This window comes from Poecilia mexicana, unplaced genomic scaffold (assembly GCF_051168715.1).
Source record: "Poecilia mexicana isolate PSO_F unplaced genomic scaffold, ASM5116871v1 scaffold_3, whole genome shotgun sequence".
NCBI lineage: Eukaryota > Metazoa > Chordata > Actinopteri > Cyprinodontiformes > Poeciliidae > Poecilia > Poecilia mexicana.
Window position 1 is genome coordinate 20,415,649 of NW_028263372.1, and position 20,121 is coordinate 20,435,769.

Sequence of the window (20,121 nt, forward strand, 5' to 3'; positions counted from 1 at the left end):
TGTAACAAGACATTCCCATATGTAGGATGAGGGGCTAGGTACCTACGGTATGCACCTTGCAACTTTTAAACATTTTAATTAGAGATTGGTAAAAAAAAACAAAAAAAACCAGAATGATCTCTTTTGGACGTACGTTAAAAGTATAAAACGCTGCTGCTAACTCTGTATCCAGCAGCAAATATCACAATTAAGTGCCAGTTTCCTGTTTTAGCTAAACAAAACCAAGAAAATATGATTTTAAAGGGTTTACATTGAAGCTTAGCACTGTTAGCATCGCTACTTGTAACAGTGTTATCATGTGATTGTCATGTAATTATAGTAACATGAAACAAAATAGTAGAGAAAATAATTATTTTTGATAATTATTAACAAGATTGATAAACACACCGGTTTCTTATATTAAATGCAATCATTAGAAATTTGCATAAATATTACAATGTACAGAGCCACTGGGGCAATATGTATTCCCCTTAAGTGCCTTAAGTGACGTCACTTAAAATCTACAAGCTTGAAACTGAAAGATAAAAGAAAAATCCCAGGGTGTGTATGTGTAGTCAGAAGAAAAAGGAGCTGACCAGCCCCTTTTTAGCCCTCCTGTCGTCTCTGAGGCCTCGCACCCCAAGGCAGTGTCAGTCTGCAGGTCTATGACACACCCATCTTTAGCATTCACTGTTGGTGGTTTGTTGCTGTGGAGGCAATGCAGATATCAGGCTTTGACATGCATGAAGAATGACTGTAGTGTTGGTAATGTAGATGTCATGCTTTGACATGCAACAGGAATGGTTTTAAAACGAGATAATATTTCTAGTTCTTCTCTATTAGCTTTGAGGCCCTTTTTTGGAAAACTTATTCGTAATATACATATATATATATATAAATGCAGTTTTTCTATTTTCTTTTCAACCTACATAACGTTCTACTGTGCATGCATGTATAGTTCTGCAGAGTCTGAAAATGATGCAAAGGTGTTTGACATCTGACACGGCATGACAGCCATTATGGCCACTATTTCCTTGTTGTTTTATCATACAACCTCGTTGCCAACCAGGTCATGAGTATGCTCCTGCAATTGCATATTTGAGCGGATGCACAATTGCATCATTGTTGTTGTATCATTGTTTCTGATAACCTCACCTTAAAAAGATTAAATTCACAACCCTGATGTCTCGTGTCGTTCTTCATGTTTTCTGTTAGCCTCCAGGCTGACTCACTGGGATCTCTATCCTTCACTGACCAACACAAAAAAAGTCCTGTTAGTAAGTCACCTTTTTATTCCTTTTATTGGTCCCCCTACTTTCACAACAGAGTCAGTGTATGACCTTCTTGCCAGTGAGCTGAAGTTGCCTCCCTCCACTCAGCAGAGTCCAGAAGTCATGAGTCAAAAGAGCGACGGAGAGGCAGGCCCTCTCCCTTCAGCTCCTCTAGCATCAGGTAGGATCCTGCTTCTCCTTTCCTTATTTCTCCTCTCCAAGCAGGACTGATCTTGCCCCACCTCCCAAAAAAAAAACCAAAAAAAAAAAAAACCCACTGCTCATGTAGCAGTCTGTACCTGTAGGCGAACACAAACACCTGCATGCATGAAGAAACCCTGTCAAACAGCCAGCCTGCTGCTCTTTGATTTTTCACATGTGAGCAAAAAAAAAAAAACAAGGCTGGAGAAGGAAGCTAATGTTTCTGGAATTGGGTCAGCTGAACATGCTTGCTTGCCTGTACCTGCTTGTTGGGATATCATTTTGTTTCCGTATCCTGCTGCACCAACAGGTCTAATGTGCAGCATGTTCAGCACATGGACCATAATTATCAACTTTAATATTAATGCGTCAAAGATAAAATTAGGGGCGTGACTGAATGTTATGATAAAGTTAGAGAAGCTGGGAAAGATGCTTTTGCCTACAGGTTTTTGCTAAAGTGGCTTTGGCGGAAATGGAGCTGTTGTCTCACAGAAGTAAATCTCATTAGCTGGTAAATATAGACGTCCAGAAACAAGACTCTGTGGTTAATTAGCCTTTTCCACTGCTCCACACGACAACAAAAGGCTCCAATTTAATTAAATAATCATAATCATGTTTGTGGTCTCGGTGGGTGGAGAAAGGACAGAGACCTTGTTTCTGTGCATTCTCAGGTTGATGGATATGCGAGGATTAACAGAACTGAGAACAGTCAACTTCAAAGCATGAGTCAAAATTGACCAAAATCAGAAAATCATGCAATCTGTTGACATTTTGAGTTTGAGATATTTTTTTTTCTTATCCTGCGGTGTCTTGATGTTCTCTGGAAAGTTAGAGCTTGTCTGGCCATGGGTAAATACTCTGAGAAAAATTGTAAACAATAAATTGCAACCACAGAATTTGAAGACCTTTTGTCATCAAATGTTTGTTTTTGTCATTAAAACTTCTGGCATGCTATAAATCCCACCTTTCCTTTACCTCGTTCTGCTGGCAGTGCATGAAGTTGAAGCAAACATATATTTTGCTAAGTATATTATTTGATCCCACTTTTCTATGTACAGCAGTTATTTCATGACTCTCTTAGTATTTGTTACACGTTTTAAGGTTTCATTTGTACATTATTAATAGCTTTCAAACTTGCTCAGATTGACACTACCTCCTTATGTTTGGACTTTTTTTCCCCCCTCTCCAATTTTGTGTTATGCAAACTTGTGAAACACCAGAAAATCCAGATTTTCAGCAGCAGCTTAACCCCTCTGCGCTCCAGTCATTATCTAAAATTGCAGCCTTTGTCAGCATGTTGGATCAACTTTGTTTTGGCTCCCAGTGGGGAGGGGGGAATAGTGTTGCATCATACTGTGATTTTTTGATTTTATTTTATTTTATTTATGTATTTATTGCTTTTCATTTGAATCAATCTTTAATGTTCAGCTTTTATTGCTCATTTGCTGTCTCACTTTTATATTCCAGGAAGTTCCCTCTGAAGCAGGGAGTGTCTGCATACAAAATGGTCTGCAGTTCTCTGCTTCGTAGGTCAGAAGCTTGTTTTGTTTTGTCTCTGTGGCTTCACCAAACAAAACAAAAAAGAGAGAAATAAAAGAAGCCATAAAAGAAGTCCCAATAAGTAATATGCCACATATTGTTTGAGCCAGAACAAAATACTAAAAATGATAATAAATACATTGAGGGATTCGATTTTTGCTTGTTAAGCTTGATGAAAACACAATTAAGGTGCATACTTCTCTTGTTTCATTTGCTTCTTCTGAGCATCACATAGTGCTCTCAACAAAATTTACACATACTGCACATAGTGAGAAGGGGGAGTGTTTTATTGAAAAAGCAAAAAAAAAAACTAACAAAAAAAAAAAAAAACTTTAAAAAATATCAATTTTACTGCTTAAACGGGACTGGTACCCTACCTTAGTTCAGCCTGTATTTACTGTCTAATTATTTACACCATAGATGCCTTGTCCTCTTCTCTGACCACGGAAGGGCCTCGCAGTGCTTTTTCCACCTCTTCCAGCACCACCATGCATTCCAGCACTTCATCCAGTGACCAGAACGGAGCTCACAGCAGAAATGTCGACTCGGAGGACGGCAGGAGTAGCCGAGTGGTACCAGAGATCGTCGGAGTCGTGGGTGGCAGTGGAAAAAGCAGCAACGGCGAGCCTGCCGGAGGACGTGGCGCAGCCTCTCAGGATGGCCAGCCACACCATCAGCTGACTCCGTCCAAGCGCCGCACCATCCTCAACATCTCCCCGCCGCCGCAAGACCTGTTCGACGACAGCCACATGTCCTGCCAGGATGCGCCGGCACCCTTGGACTCGGAGCAGAGTAACAGCATATGGATGGAGGATTCCATGTCCAACTTCAGCATCATGAGTACTTCTTCTTACAACGACAACACAGAGGTGCCACGGAAGGCCCGCAAGCGTACACCTCGACAGAAACCAGGACCTAAGGCGGTGCGCGCAGTGGGAGCTAACATGGACGTCTTCGACGCAGACAGCGCCAAAGCCCCACACTTTGTTCTGTCTCAGCTCGGCCCTGAGAGCAAGACATCAACTAAAACAAGGTCAGTAGGTAGTTCGGAATCACACAACTTGACCTGTGTCGTAATGAAAATATCCACAGCTGCCCCTCTAGATCTCCTGAGACTAGATGAGTTAAAAAAAAAATTAGGTGCATAATCATATGCCTTTCCAAGTTTTCAATTGGGGGATTTTGTAGGCAGTCCATTTATTATTTGTGATCTCCAAAAATCTTTTACGACGGAGTTGAAAGAAAGCCCTACAAGGCCATATTACAAGACAGAAACTTTTACACAGTATACATGTAAAAGAAGGCGCTCTGGTCAAATGAGAGTCATTTTTTGGTACAGGCAGAATTAAAGGTTTGGCGAAAAACTACAACCTGAGCACACCATCCATGCCCCAAAATGGAGCACACAGACATTGAAAGGGATCCTGGTTGATGGGATGATTAATGGAGATCAGTACAGTGTAATACTTAAAGAAAACTAGCTGAGGAAGACTTCAGTTTTGTGGTAAAGCAGTTTAGGTCATAACGACCTCAACTGTGAGAATAAATCCAGAGATAAACTAGTTACAATTCACGCCACAAGTCAAAAATTGATGTCACAGATGCCCCATCCAGTCGAAGTGATTTGGAAGAATGGGTCATGGTTTCACTCTTTGCATGTCTCTACATATGTAGAGAAAGGTGGTTTTCAACAGGGTTAGATAGAAGTTCACATTACATTCTTCAGATTTACATTTTATATAAAAAATGAATTTCCCCCACTTCCTTGGTATTCTCCATTCTGCATCGGTCTGTCACTGAAGATCTTGGCAGAGTGCATTGAACTATGCCGTCGTAACATGACAAAATGTGAAAAAGTTTAAGAGTTATGACTACTTTTGCGTGACACGGTACATGCTGAAGTAATGACTCATGCTATTCAGCATATGTTATTCTGCAAACAAATCCAAGTGTTTCTTTTATTTAACTGACTTTATGAGGGGTTTTTTTTATCTAATGAACTGTGACGACAGGTATAATCAGGAAATGACACACTGACACTCACCAACAGATGGAAATCTGTAACAAACTTCTCTGGCTCCTCATTTCCCATAGCAGTTTGACTGAAGGAGAGCGGTTAGATCAGAAAGGAGGGAGGGGCAGGACACTGAAATACAAACAATGGTCTGCCACAGTGAATCACAGAGCCTCTCTCAAAGACCTAGGATAAGCAGAGCAGATTAAATAAACAGATAACTCTGAACATTTTAAGAGCTGAGGTTAGAATATGCTTGGCTGATGGAGGGCCTCTTAAATCTGCATTGCTCAGAGCACCATGGCAACTTCAGAGCATTTCCACTGTTGTGGGAGGGAGACCACAACAACTGACTGATATCTGTATGTCTTTATATGTACATAGATATTTGATTTTAAGAGGAGTCGGTTTGTGTCTTGACATATACCTACCAGGCATCTCCAGTATTGGAGATGCCTGGTAGGTTACAGCAGAGAAGAAATACAATTTTAGAGTAAAAGAGTAACTGTTCCTGTCAAACCGTTATCCTGTTGCAGCTCTGATGACTCTCAGACGACTAATCAGAAAGGAGGGACCCTTACAATGCAGTTCCAATCGAAGTGCGAGGGAAAGGAGCTTAAAATCCTCGTCCAGCCAGAGACTCAGCATCGGGCCCGCTACCTGACCGAAGGAAGCAGAGGTTCTGTGAAGGACCGCACTCAGCAAGGCTTTCCCACTGTAAAGGTAGCTATAGCAATGATATCGCTGTGTCTGTAATAATATTTGTAGTGTAGTTTGTGCCGCAACAGGCTTGATCATGTATCAGTTAAATTAGATTTGTTCAGTGTCGTAAATAGGCGACAAACACACATTTGCATTTAAGATCACCGTGACAGTGTTTCTTCATGTTCTCAGCATTCTGCGATTAATAAGTCACAGTAAAACTGCTTAACATAGAGTCACTCTTTGGTGAAACCATAACGTCTTTTTTTTGCAATCTAGTCATTCGTTTACACGCCTCCAGTGACCCAAGTCTCGAACACCGGCACTTTATGCAACCAGAGTGAAACTTTGAGACCACAGTAGGTGTGGCAACTTCCACACCTACTGTGGAGGTACGGTGGAAATATAGTGGATAGCATTGTGCAACTTCTCATAAAGAATATTTATTGTTTCATGAGCACTTGGATAATCAGAGTTAGTTACTCTTTCCTGGATGAGGTGGAAGCTAGTGAGGTGGACGTAAGGGTCAAAAGCGTATGTACGTTTCAACAACATGCTAAGATCACAGCGCCACATAGTGGCCTGGCATGACAGCTGCGGCAGATTCAAGTTAATTTCATCAGCTTTGAGGTGAAAAACATCAGCAAAATTTTAGAGACAGTTATCCTGATGGAGAGAACACTTTCTGCCGTTTAATCTAAAATGATGAAATCTGATCATGTATCCAGCCTGATGACTCACTTGAACACATCCGTCAAGTCCAGGTGTAAACCAAGCTGTTGCAAACCCAAGGTAATCAAAATAAAACCTTTTTTTAAGTTAGACGGAAAGTAAAGCGTTTTAATATAGTCAATCAGGAGCCCGAAAAGAGGTAGGACTAGGTAATGTTCTTGCCCTTAGTCACTTTAATTTGTCACCTTAGTATTCACACTATCCCCTCAACAGATCTGGAAGCTGGGTCAGTCTGGTTGGTTCTTTATTGTTCTGTAAAAGGTTAATCCGGTTTAAAAATAGACAATTACAAGCAGAAGATAAAGGAAAGAAACAGGCTTTTTATAGCCTGACATGTACATGAAGCTTCTTTACAAGAGCAGGTAACTTTAGGGTCTCTTACTTTGCCTTGCAGAAGTGTTCATTCACCCTTGGTCTGTCCTTTGTTTTGTCATGTTAAAACTGTAAAGTTTATTGTATTTTATGAAGATTTTATATGAGACACAAAACCAAGACGTCAACAACCCTAACTATTTGACAAGGGATAGAGATTGTGTGTTAAATGTCAGTATCAAGACCTAAATGCAAAACAGAGTCTGTAGTAGCACCTGAAATCTGACGTTAAGTGGCCCTATCATCCAATCTTGCTGAAAGACTGGAGAAAATATATGTTGTTATTGTTTTTGTTTGTTTTGTGTTTTTTTTTTTTTTTTTTTTTTTTACCCAGGATACACAATCTAATCAAATACATTTATTTGTCATTCACAGCTGGAGGGTGTGAGTGAGCCTGTGGTTCTTCAGGTGTTTGTCGGGAATGACGCCGGGCGCGTAAAGCCGCATGGATTTTACCAAGCTTGCAGAGTTACTGGTCGCAACACCACTGCATGCAAAGAGGTTGATATTGACGGCACGACTGTGATTGAAGTGACCGTTGACCCAAGCACCAACATGACACTGGCGTATGTAGCAAATTAGCTATTAATTTGCAATGCATTTGTTTTCTAACTAGTGTTCTAAAATCTGTTTATTTTATTTTTTTATTATTTTATTTTATTTTTTTATTTTTTCATTGTTTTATTACACCGGAAAGTTTCCTATTTGAAGCAAATGTTTTTATGTGTTCAGCTGTACCTTTGGGATAACTCAATAAATCTATTCTATAACTGGTATGTGAGCTATAAGGTACATGAATACCTCATTCATTCCTTTAGGGAAGGGATAAGGCACTGTAGCGACATGCTGATGAATTAAATCTTGCAAAGAGCTATTATTGCGATTGGAAGTCGAAGCAAATCCAGCCAAACCTAAATTTAGATATTGTCTGTGTTTAGGGTCGACTGTGTTGGGATTTTAAAGCTCCGCAACGCTGACGTCGAGGCCCGTATCGGCGTGGCGGGGTCGAAGAAGAAGAGCACACGCGCTCGCTTGGTGTTTCGGGTCAACATCCCACGATCAGATGGATCAGTGCTCACTCTGCAGACGCCCTCATCTCCAATTCTCTGCAGTAAGTTGGTCTTCCTGTTTGCCTTTGTTAAAATACTTTTCATTTACAAGTTGGAAATGGGGCAATGGCTCATTAGAAAAATGTGTAAATTACAGGCGTACTATGAGTTGGGTACATTACAAACAAATCAATCGAGCCATGAAAGAGTCAAACTAGTTGAATTGGAGAAAAAGGATAGGTTGACCTAAAACCTACTTGGTTAATAATTACCATTGAGCCTTTTTGGGCCTTGTTTGTCAATTTTAATATTACCAGAGGTCAGTAGGCTGTTCTCTTTTGATGTTAGCACTCAGAGACGGTGCATGACTATCCCATTAGACTGAGTTGCTTAATAGATGCCTGCAAAGTGAGGGTGTGGTCCGTTTACACAAACAGGAAAGACGGATAGGCTCACGTGTGGATTTGAGACAACTGCTTTGAGGGTAGCAGGGGAGAAAAAGAGGTGCATGACTAAACAATAGAAGTCTGGAAGTCTGTTGTTTATGGCAGAGCTTGCGTGCAAACTCGGGAAATGTCTTTCCACAAAACACAAAAAAGAAATTTCCTCTCATTTATGATTGCATGTTCATGTACATGCGTGTGTGAGATGTGTGGGAAGGTGGTTCTGCCAGCAATGAATCATCACTTTAGGCAAAAAAGAGAAAATAAAGATGGAAACGAGCAACTTTACGTTACATCTTTATTTTCTCTTTTTTGCCTAACTACGGATGCCTTTTTTTTTTTTATTCTTCTGAGTAAATAAGAACATATTCGCGAGTTATAAGATCTAAGAATTCACAAGATTATTAAAAGCTTAAAATCTATTAGATTACTGAGCTTATTCAAAAGTTTGTTTCTCTTTTTCCTTTTTAATGTGATGGCAGATGAAATAGTTTGGTGGGTCTGGTTGCACTGTGGATTAGCTTTGTAGAGGGGGGATGACAGTTATGCTCTTCTTGTTGCATAACATACTTTGTTGAATTAATGGGATGATAAATAGTATCAAGTGTATGAATGCACAACTACATAGATAGATAGACATTTCATATACCGCTACTTTCAGACATTTATGTCTAAATAATAATAAAAAAGAACCGTAGACTGTCTGTGAGCACCTTTGCATTTGACTGGAACCCCAAGAGTCTAAGATTCAAATCCCCTTGTTGTTGAAGTTAAGGCTTAATAGTTTGCAACTAGCACAGAACCTGGGGTTACATATTTCTGCTTCTTTTCCAAATAAAAATCTGGCAATAAGTAATCAGAAATGACACAGATCTCCCTTTTGAAGAGGCGAAAATCGGCTTAGACAAATAAGATTTATTGGCAAACCCTCCCCCACAGTCTTCTTTTTGCCGTGTTGGAGGTGAGAGGGTTTTATTAGAAAAACAAAAGAAAATCAATTAATCTCATCAGTGTTGTCTGCATTCTCCCTGTTTACAGCCCAGCCTGCAGGGCTGCCAGAGATACTGAAGAAGTCACTGCATACCGGTTCAGTAAGGGGCGGAGAGGAAGTTTTTATCATTGGCAAAAACTTTCTGAAAGACACTAAAGTCATATTTCAAGAAAATATTTCAGGTGAGAAAAAAAGAAAACAACTTCTTAGATTTGTGTTTTTTTTTTTTTTTTTTTTTTTTTTGTCAGGCTTAATTCAGTTTTGATACGTAGCACTCAGTGAAAACAAATTATCTCTGTTCCAGATGAGAAGTCGTGGAAGTCAGAGGCAGAAATTGACATGGAGCTGTTCCACCAGGTGAAAAGTTCTTCTTTTTGTTCTGTCATTTTTCTGAACAATTAAAGGTAATTGCAAGTGAAAAGATTGGATAGACAAGCTTCAGCTCCAACGTGTTTGGGCCTTTCAGATATAATCATCTTAAATGGCTTTTGGTTCAAAGGTGTCAGTAGTTGCATTGTGTTCTGACCTAATTACTCTCAGTCTCAGACTCTCTGCTGAGTGTGTCTTAACCAGGATTAAACCTTTGCCCCTGAAAACGAAAGGATCAGTAATGCAGGAACTGACAAATCTGTAACATTTCTCCTTTTTGCACTTACGCACATTTTGAAACTACAAAGCTGTGCGTTTGAAGTGCCTTTGTAACTGAATACAGAGCAAGCAAACAAAGCTCAAGATACATTTCAAGAATGCAGCCGCAGAATAGAGAAAGGATAATTTTGTTTCTTTTTTGCTTCTCATTGGCTGACTGTTTTGGCTTGAAGCTACTTTCAGATTCATTTCTTGTACAGATTAAGCTTACTGTACTTTCTGTGACTTGCTGTGCTTTGAGACTCAATTGACTCATTTTTAATTTTATATCTTTAACACCCCAGAATCACCTGATTGTGAAGGTTCCCCCATATCAGAACCTGGCCATCTCCTCTCCTGTTTGTGTGGGGATCTACGTGGTGACAAACGCTGGCAGGTCCCATGATGTTCAGCCATTCACCTACACTCCAGATCCAGGTTTGTTCAGATAAAGAAACAAGTGACACTGTAGATTATTAAGCTCCGCCCCCAAGGTAAAACGTACATTGTTAACAACTAGTATTAAATAATGTGTCTTGAGTTTATTTTCAGGCCTGTGGCCATTTAACTTTAAACTCTTTTGTAACTCTAACAGCTTCTGCAGTATTAGTATTACACTAATACCATTTCTGTACAATTTTACTATTTGAATTTGAATTTGATCTTTCATTAACTTCTTCAACTATGCATTCTAATTATTACTGATAATGTTTTTTCTGTTTTATTCATTTATTTATACTTTGATATATATATATATATTTATTTCACTAGACTGAGTAACTAACAGCATATTATCCCCTTCTGGGATTAATAAAGTGTTGATTCTTAATATGGTGTTTCCTAATATTAGACAACGCTGCCACCTACAGTTTAGTGGTAGTAATGATTTTCAATAGGTGTAACGCTCCTCTCCTTTCTGAAAGGCAAATCCCTATATAGCACTGACATTTATCTAGTGTTTTACTAATATCAAGGTGCCTTTTTGTAACGCAGTGAAATATTTGACTAATAAGTTTCTAATATAAACATCAAATCTCTGTGAATCATGTTCTAATTAGCTGCTGTCATGGTGTCTATTATCTTGTTTTATTTTAGACAATCTTGCAGTACAAAATGAAATTGCTGTAAAGAAAGAGATGCCCTCGCCAGTGAAGACCTGTTCTTATGATGAGCAGCTCAAAGGTTAGTTGTCCTTTTTATTAAAATTATTACCTTATCATTGTTCCTTTATGCCTGTCAGAGAGATATTTTTTTAGAAGATGACTAAGTTCAATACAATTAAAACCCTCATCTTGAAGAGGGTTTTAATTGTCTCTTTTTCTTTATCTTGATTACAAAGAGCATCTGAATTAACATTTGGCAGCCATCCTGTTACTCCTACAGCTGTAGATGGTGCCTTGATGCCTTCAATGTTGCCTTTAGTGAAGAGAGAAGATGTCACCCCAATGGAAGTGACAAACAACCTTCAAGCCTCCGGAGTATTTAAGGTGAATTACTGAACTGCTTTTATATATTGAAGTTAACATATGCTCTGTTGGATTCACGTTTGTGGTGCCTTGGTTTCGTTTGCTTTGTACTTTTACTGCACTGAACAGCTTATTTTTGTGAAAGATGTTTTAGAAATTAGATTCCGCATTTCTAATAACTCATGACATAAAACCCCTAACTTGTGCTTTTGTCGCTTTGTGTCTCTTTCTTCGCCAGAACGGTGACATTCGCGCACCACAGCCGACCCAGGATGTAGCAACAGCGCATCTAAATAAAAGCTTAGTTTTCAGCAATAGCTTACCTCAGCCCGCAGGCGATCCAGATGAAACCCAGGCTGCTGCTTTTACCAACGTCGATCCATTAAGCACCATCCAAAAGCAGGATATTGCTCCTAGCAGCTCATTCCCTTTGCCTGCAGAGTCTCTTCTCCCACAAGGCTCCCAGCAGTTCCTCTTAGAGTCCAGAGATGGTCTGATGCGGGAGAGGTCCGGCAGCGCTTCTGGAGGAGTGGGCAGGCTGTGTGTTGAACCGGCGCCCCCGCCGCCGCAGCCGCAGCTGCAGCTCTTCCCTGCAGACGAAGTGGCTCAGCTGGAGGAAGCCGTGAGACAACTTAAAGCTAAGGGATACTGCAACTTACCAATTCAGGCTGACAACTCGATAACCAAACAGCAGCAGCAACAAATCCAACACCAGCAACAGATCCAAAATCAGCAGATTCAGCAGCAACAGCAGCAACAAATTCAACAGCAGCAACAGCACATCCAGCACCAGCAACAGATCCAAACCCAACAGATTCAGCAGCAGCAGCAGCAAATCCAACAGCAGCAGCAACAGCAGCAGGTTTTGGAGAACTTGCAGCAGCAGCTCTTCCAGTCTCAGATCCAGATGCAGTGTGGCATGTTTCAGGATGCTGCCCAGGCCAAGAACGCAGACCTTCAAGGTTCCTCACCAGGAGTGGTGACCAACCAGACATCGCTTTACCCGCCGGATCAACAGCAGCAGCAGCAGCAGACTCAGCAGCAGCAGCAGCAAGCTGCCCTTTTTCAGCAGGCCAACGACCTTTGTTCCATGCAGACCGGCTTCCTCCAGCAGACCCCCACCCATCCCTCACCAACCATGTTCCACAATCCCAGTCCTCTGGCCGAGACTCAAGATCCACAGGCGTCAATGTATCAGAAAGCCTCTCAGGAGCAAGTCCAGGCCGCGCTGTTCCAGAGCACCATGACAGTGCTGCAGTCTCAGGAGCAACAGCAATCCCCCACTGGGCTTTTCCTTCCCCAAACACCCCTGTCCACCCAGCTTACGACTGGTGGTTCTCAGCAGCAGCAGCAGCAACAGCAGCAGCAGCAACAGCAACAGCTGGCCTTCCTTAATGCTCTACAATCCTCCTCTCCTGAACCGCAGTCAGTATTTCAGACCCAGGCCCAGATGTCGCCCATGCAGCAGAGAAGTCCCATGGAGCAGCAGCAGTCTCCTCAGCCTCCGCCGCTCACACAGCCGCCCCAGCAGCCAGCCATGTTTCAGAGCATCTCCCCCCATTCCTCTCCAAACACACTCTCTCCAGGCCAGCAGCAACAGCAGCAAGCAGGCCTAATGTTCTGTAACAACAACCTGTCCACACAACCGCAGGCCCCTAACCTCATTTTTACCAGTCCAGGCCAAATGCCTCCTCTCACCACCAGCAGTCTGGTTTCCCAGGAGTCCCAAAGTCCGTCTCAGCTGTTTTCCCAGGCCAGCATGGTGGGTGTAAATCAGCAGAACCAGCCTGAGCCCATGGCCTTGGGGAATCCCACCAATTCACCACAGCAAGTCATGTTTCAGGAGCAGCAGCCAATGCAGTTAGGCAGCACCCCCAACAACCAGCACGAGCAGCCAGTGAGTCTCTTCATCCCTCCATCCAACATGCCTCCCATGCAGGGGGGGCTGGCTGTGCCCGAGCTCACTCAGTCAGCCATGTTTGCCTCCCAGAACGGCGTGGCCAACCTTCCGACCTCCACCTCCTCTCCTGTCCAGCAGCCAGGAAGCTTGTTCCAGCACGCTGTGAGCGGGAGCATCAGTCAACCCAGCCAGCCTCAGCAGCCGGGCCTTTTCATCTTCGGGATGCAGAATGGTAAGGACGTTAGAAACAAGGTGAACTCCTGTTAAAACCGATGAGTTAATAGAGAACAACAAGTGCCGGCAAGCTCGTCTTCATGTTTTTAAGTAAACGGAGGGAAGATAACAAACCACAGTCCTCATGTTTTGGCTCATTGCGCTAGATTAGCTCTTCACATTTACTTTGTTTTGTGGCAATGCATATTTTTCCAGTGTGATATGTTGTCCTAAAATACATTTACAGTGGCTTCCTAAAATATCCACAGCGTTTGATTTTCTTTTTAATTTTGTAAGGTTAAAATCACAAACTTCAATGTTTTTTTTTTGTTTGTTTTTTTATTGGGATTTTATATGATAGACCAACACAAATAATCTAACGGATAATCTGTGGCAAGTTTTGAAGCATTCTGCCACAGATGCATTCCCTCAAATCTTTTGCCAAGAGGAGAAATGTTATTCTCTAGACAGCTGTCTGGTCCAAAAGACCCAGATAGCTGAAAATTCAATGAAAGATGGTTCTTCAAATTGTAATTTCAAGGGACATTCTGAATACAAATGCACTCTTTTTGCAATTTTATTTGTGAAGACAAATGTAAAAATCATCTATCCTTTTTCTTCCACTCTGACGTTTTTGGCTGTAACAAAACTAAATGTAGTGAAAAATCAAGAACTAAGAGGTGTTTTTAATCAATAGTTGTACAAAGTAACCTCACTTCAAATTAATTAGGCTGTTAAACAAAGCATAGGATGTAATCTTTGTGAAAAGGGATTGTTATGTTTTTATGAGAGAAATACATTTTTCTAGGGTATTTGTCATCTCTGTTTGGCAGATGGTTATAATAACAGTATTTATTTTTCCATGTAATTATAATATATGCTTATTTTGTTTTTGATTTTTCTGTCCCCTTCTTGCAGGATGTGGCCAGCTGATGAACAGCCCTGGAAACACAGTTTCAGATCAGATCATAGCAATCAGCCAGTCGGGTCAGAACCAGCAGGAGAGCGAGGCTCACATCCAGTCCCTGCTCAGCCAGTCTCTGTCCCAGTCTGGGACCACCGCACAGGGCAGCATGGAGGTCTCTCAGAACATGGAGAAGATCAATGACCTGCTCGTCAGCCTGCACGAGTCAGGCGGCACCCTCACGCGTTCGTTCTAAATGTCACAGAAGCTCGTGAGTTTTGTTTTGGGTTTTTTTTTGCCAAAGAAACCTGGAAAATTGTTAAACACGGAAGAAAAGGTCCAAGTGTTAATGCGTGTTTGCTGCATGCAGGTCCGCTCCTGCACCGCAGAGGACGCCTTCAGGCAGCTGCGGGCCTTTGCTCAGCTGGTCTCTTCAGACAAAAATAGTGACGACCAATGTAAATAACAGCGACTCCGAAGACGAACCAGATCGTTTCTTCACATGCAGATACATAAACCCAAGATGTAGCAACAGGAATGGGGAATGGGTTGGCGGCGACCAAGTTAACATCTTTTCATATCTCTCGGAAACTGGCCAACTCACTTTTACTGAAACTCGTGTAAATAGTGACCAACTCCTGAAGAGTCCGAAAAGAGAAGTGGAACTCAAATCTTTTTCTTTCGCTTTCTACTCTGAAAAGACTGTCAACTTGTCAGGCCTGATAATCGGAGAACTTGTTTTTAAATGTAAATAGGTAGAATGTGACGTTATCTATAGCATCCTCCAGTTTTTTTTTTTTTTCTGTGTCTTCTAAAATGTCTCCTAAAGAGTTAGACGTTTCTGTGAATATATTTCCCTTAATGTTTTTTTTTTCTATTATTCTTGTCATTATATTGCATGAAAGACGGACTGTTTGGTAGTTTGGTATGGCATATAGGCTTAGACGTTGTGTGGCATGTTTGGCCGTTCTGGTAGCTACTGTGCAGATAGTTTGCAACAAAAAAAAAGGTCTATAGAGAGCAGGAGAGAAAGCAAAGAAATATGAAGTTCAAGAACTGTAGAAATGAACATAAGAGGTTTAATGTAATTTGGTTATTATTTTGCAGTTTGAAGCAGTGGGCTTGAACCTGTTGATAGCAATACATTCAATCTAGATATCTGAAATGCCACAAAAGGAGATTTTGATTTTATTTATAATGCAATAAATAAGCTTTTTAGGTGCTACATAGATATATTCGTTAATAAGTCTACCTAAATTATGTATTATGTATTTCACTGGGTTCATGCAAAAGATTTGTCAAAACAGTGAAGATGGTTAAACTAAGAGATATATTTGTAAATATTAGACGCTTTATTTATTTTAACATATTATCTCTATCGGCATGTGAACCAGGATGCAGATACACCAACACTGCAGTCTGTTGAAATGTTCTGGTTTATGTGACAAATCCAGGTTACAACCTATGTTAAAAATCATTGATGATGTTGCTCTCTAATCACTCCTTTTACAAAGAGTCCTGCAGTCTCATTAGGTGATTTTTTTATTTTATTTTATTTTTTTTTATGTCCACATATGGTGTCTTCATTCCCTAGGTTAAAAATCAAGGCAGCATTTGTGAGGAAAAACAAATGAGCAAAAAAAAAAAAAATCCTTTAATTGGTTTTAGATGTATCACAGCCAGTAAGTTTGTAGTAAAATATACTTTTTTTTTTAATCATACAGCTGTGCATCAAATTACCAGAAATCTTAATATATTAATTTTTGAAATTACATTAAAATAAATTGAACAAATAAATTTTATTCAGATAGTTTTTTATTTTTAATTTTCAGTTATATATTATCAGAATATACATCTAGAGTAGAGCATTAACTTAGTGCATCATTACTTTCCGTTTAATGGTTGGAAGGTGGGTTTTTTCAATGTCAGTGTCTGAACTGGAGTAGTATTCATAAACCAGCTAGAAATGAGCCAGTTTTGTAGAAATGTTGACTTTAGTGAATGCTTAGGAGGAGAACACAGCTACAGCTACAGCTGAACATCTCACGCAGATCGTTGTATTAAAATTCAGAAATTGTGCATGTCGAAGCTTTACGGACCTCGTGTTGTTTTGTCTGCTGGCGGTCAGTGACTTCAACACCAAAGTGTGACTTTTGTGTACATCCTGATAAAAGTGCCAGTTTTATGGCTCATTAAGGTTTTTATTGTCGTCTTTCTTTTCACTAATCCTCTGTTTAGCATTTTACCTCCTGACATTCCAAAAAATGCATTTTGTCCTTATCCCACACCTTACAGTTTTTGTTTTTCTTTTTTTTTTCTAATAAAGACAAAACAGTTTGCAGTCTGTAGTTTTATGTAAGTGCATGCACAAACAAAAGGCGGGTCTCTCATAATTGTAATTATCCTTCCTTTCTTTTTTCTTGTGTTCAGTGTACATGTTGAAACTAATGCATTAAGACCGTTACACTTAGTATTCACTTTAAAATCCCAAACAGCTGTTGTCTTAGGATGGAGTTGATGGAAACATTACCAGTGTGATTTGCGGAGCGATGGTGTGTGTGGCTGTGTGTAGTGTGATCAATTTGGGTGTGTGATTTTTTTAATTTTTTTAATTTTTTATTTTTTTTAAAGGGACCTTTCTCTAGAAGGAAACATGACTTGGGAGAGGAGAGCTTCCTAGCTTTCTTCAACTTGTGAAATAGAAAAACTAATATTTCCAATGTTCCATATTTATGATTTTCTGTTGCTTTTGTTTTTAGAGAGATAATTATATAACAAAGATCTATTAACTTTTCTATCACTGTAGTAGGTATTCATCTTAACAGAGAAATATATCTTAATTTATTTGCGCATTGGTGGTTCGTAGAATTGCTCTTCAGTCATGATTATTTTTTCCTTCTAGCTGTATTGATGAATGTTATTCCCCCCTCCTACCCCAATCTGCTCATTCCTGCACCACCTGGGAGAGTCCTGCACTGGGACCAGCCTGCTGCCGAGGAGGAAGTGGCCTCATTCTGCTGTGACTAAAGTGAATGTCGCTTTGCTGCACTTGGTTGTCGAATCCGGTTGGAGCTCAAAAAATTGCTATAACCAGCTCAGTAAAGCCAATGTTTACTGACTTGCTCTTAATCTATGTTGCTCTCTGTTTAGAGGTTTTTATTAAGCAGAGATGGATGTTTTTTCTGTCCACAGATGAGGATATTTATACCCACTGTAACTTTTCCAAATTCTCCACAGCGGCTGAAGTTCATACTGTTGTTTCTGCAGCTGTTACTAAACTTGGGAAAATCTCAGATGGAATATTAAGGGTGAACCATCTTGTGCTGCTGGTGGTGGTGCCTTTTTGTTTTTTGTGTTTTTTTTAGGGAGAATGAAAAGCTTTATGTACTATGAATGATGACCATAGAGCTTAGTGTGCACAGTTGCTCCTGTATATACATCTCAATGTACATATAACACGTATCCCCCTGGGCTTTTCTGACCAAACAGTTTTTACCAGACCAAGAAATTTCAGTATTCAATATGAATGTACTGCTCATTTTGTGAATTGTGGATGGAAAAAAAAAAAAAAAACTTCCTTATATCCAGAATGTTTTAACTGCACATAGTCTTTTGAAATGACAGTTTTCTCATCAGTGTATGTCTGACTTTTACTACAGTCTTTGCTAAGTTATGGAAAAGAGGGAGATTTTGTGTGTGTGTGTGTGTGTGTGTGTAAAAGTTCTCATTTTTATCTGTTCTTTGCATTTGAAGTTTTATTCTTACATTTAATTTAATATTGACAAACTAAGTCAATCTATCATAGCATATTCACAGGTAAATATTCTGAAAACACTGCACAAATTGCACATCCAGCCTGAGGAGAGATAGCTGTGGCCACCGGGTTGAATTGTTGCTGTTGCCTTTTAGAGTCTGATTAAACACTCAACTATAATTTTAAGCCATAACACCTAAAGTGTGCTTAGAATGTTTGACAGGTTTTGTAGTTGTCGTAAATTTGTCGTTAACTCTACTGGCGCTTCTCGTATGCGTCTGTCCCGTTTGTACTAAAGTAAAACGTTGCACTTATGATAGCTAACATAAATGCAAACACATTTTCTCCAAAACTGCTATGCAGCTGATGTACATTAATTTTAGATCTGTTTAAAATATGTCTTTTTTTTCCAAGTATAGCCCTCTGTGTTTAAACCACAGATGACAAGCTAAAGTAGAAATTCTATTATTTATGTTGCTTTTTTTTTTTTAAATGTCCTTATGGTATGATTGAAGCACAATGTTATTTCTTCTCTCAACAGTGATCAAAGTTTTGAGGGTTTTTTTTATGCTTGTTTTCAGTAGAGAAAAAGTGACAAGTTGTTTGCTTTGTGGATTACCATCTTGCTTATGGGGTCTATATGAATATGTGTTAGTTAGTTGGTCTTGCTGTTTACTGGAACGGTGGTTTCTTTGAGACCGTCTGATTAGTGCCTCACTTTTTCCTGTTGGTAAAAATCCAAATCTGGACTTATCAAAGTTGTTATAAAGGAAACGCAGACCAATAAATAAATAAAAATAATTATGTAGTTCTGAAATTTTATTTTGGTACTTCTTTCCAAACTCTGTAAGCCAGATTAAACCATTCTTCTAGTAAACAGCTTGGAAAATTTAGTTTTTAACCATCAGAGCAACTGCCAATCATCATTCATTAGGGGAAAATCTGTTTATATTTGGAGTTTGTTTTTGTTACTTTTATTTCCTTGCGATTTTGTAAACTTACTGCAATCTTTAATTAAACTAATATACTTTAATCATTAGTGGTGTTTTATTTTGTCAGTAATACTGAATGACATTTTGTGGAAGTTGTCCTGCGAATATGCCCTTAATAAGAATAAGAATAATTTCAATATTTAGTTCTGGGTCAATTTGATCTTATTTTATTTGCATATAAACAACAGAAGAAAATACCAGCCAAAGGAAAAACAGGAGTGACTTCAAGTCTAACTAGTTTTGCATATAAAATCTAAGCTACAGTTTAATAATTAAATATTTTGTGCTGCAGCAACACAGTATCATATCAATATTTTCAAATGGTAAAATTAGACCTTGATTGACTGATGTTTCCAATATTTGTTTAACTGCAACTATAACATATTGGCAAAAAGCTGTAGAGACCCCCTGCATCTCTTGATTATTGGCAACTTCCTCGGTTTGGAGATATTTTTCCCACTTGCATCAGTTGACCAGTAGGTGGTAGTGTATGACATGTTATAGTCCTACGAAGGTGTCTATACCACCCCATAACAAACACACCATTTGTGTGAAAAGGAAAATGCTGGCGTTGTCTCATTAGGATTAATGAATACCAAGTAACCAGATTACAAGTGGAGTACAGTGGACTTGGATGTCACACAGTTTGTTACTGACTCATTGCTTCATTACTCTATCATTTCATATTTGACCTTGCACTCTGTCAAACTTTGAAATCAGGAGGTGTATTGTGGACATTCCCTTGGTCAGAGTAGATTTTTATGTTGCAATTGTATTTATAGCAAAGACGATTTCTCAATATTGGTCATTTATAAATCAAATTACTTGCTGTACAAGACTGACATAAGCAGACAAGATACTGTGTGGTCAAGTTATTCTACTAATGGAGTTTTTCTTCCTGACGACACGGGCATATTCTGACATGGGACGATTCCAAGATTCGTTGGGCTCAGATTTTGAAAGAGTGAGGGT

General features: G+C 39.7%; 1 protein-coding gene across 4 annotated transcripts in view; it reads left to right on the forward strand.

The window, feature by feature from the left end:
* nfat5b (nuclear factor of activated T cells 5b) overlaps nucleotides 1–19,190 on the forward strand; it is a 40,659-nt gene extending 21,469 nt beyond the window's left edge. The window contains exons 2-14 of one of the 4 annotated variants that reach the window (XM_088004294.1): nucleotides 1,195–1,431; nucleotides 3,411–4,023; nucleotides 5,541–5,727; nucleotides 7,186–7,376; nucleotides 7,749–7,921; nucleotides 9,341–9,475; nucleotides 9,598–9,650; nucleotides 10,226–10,358; nucleotides 11,016–11,102; nucleotides 11,304–11,407; nucleotides 11,625–13,518; nucleotides 14,418–14,674; nucleotides 14,774–19,190. In XM_088004294.1, coding sequence (XP_087860420.1) covers nucleotides 1,195–1,431; nucleotides 3,411–4,023; nucleotides 5,541–5,727; nucleotides 7,186–7,376; nucleotides 7,749–7,921; nucleotides 9,341–9,475; nucleotides 9,598–9,650; nucleotides 10,226–10,358; nucleotides 11,016–11,102; nucleotides 11,304–11,407; nucleotides 11,625–13,518; nucleotides 14,418–14,659 — 4,049 coding nt within the window. In that variant the 3' untranslated portion in view covers nucleotides 14,660–14,674; nucleotides 14,774–19,190. Of the gene's footprint in view, nucleotides 1–1,194; nucleotides 1,432–3,410; nucleotides 4,024–5,540; nucleotides 5,728–7,185; nucleotides 7,377–7,748; nucleotides 7,922–9,340; nucleotides 9,476–9,597; nucleotides 9,651–10,225; nucleotides 10,359–11,015; nucleotides 11,103–11,303; nucleotides 11,408–11,624; nucleotides 13,519–14,417 lie in introns of all 4 variants that reach the window. The other 3 variants (XM_088004293.1, XM_014987612.2, XM_014987616.2) reach the window with 3 other exon arrangements.
* Nucleotides 19,191–20,121: the final 931 nt, after the last annotated feature.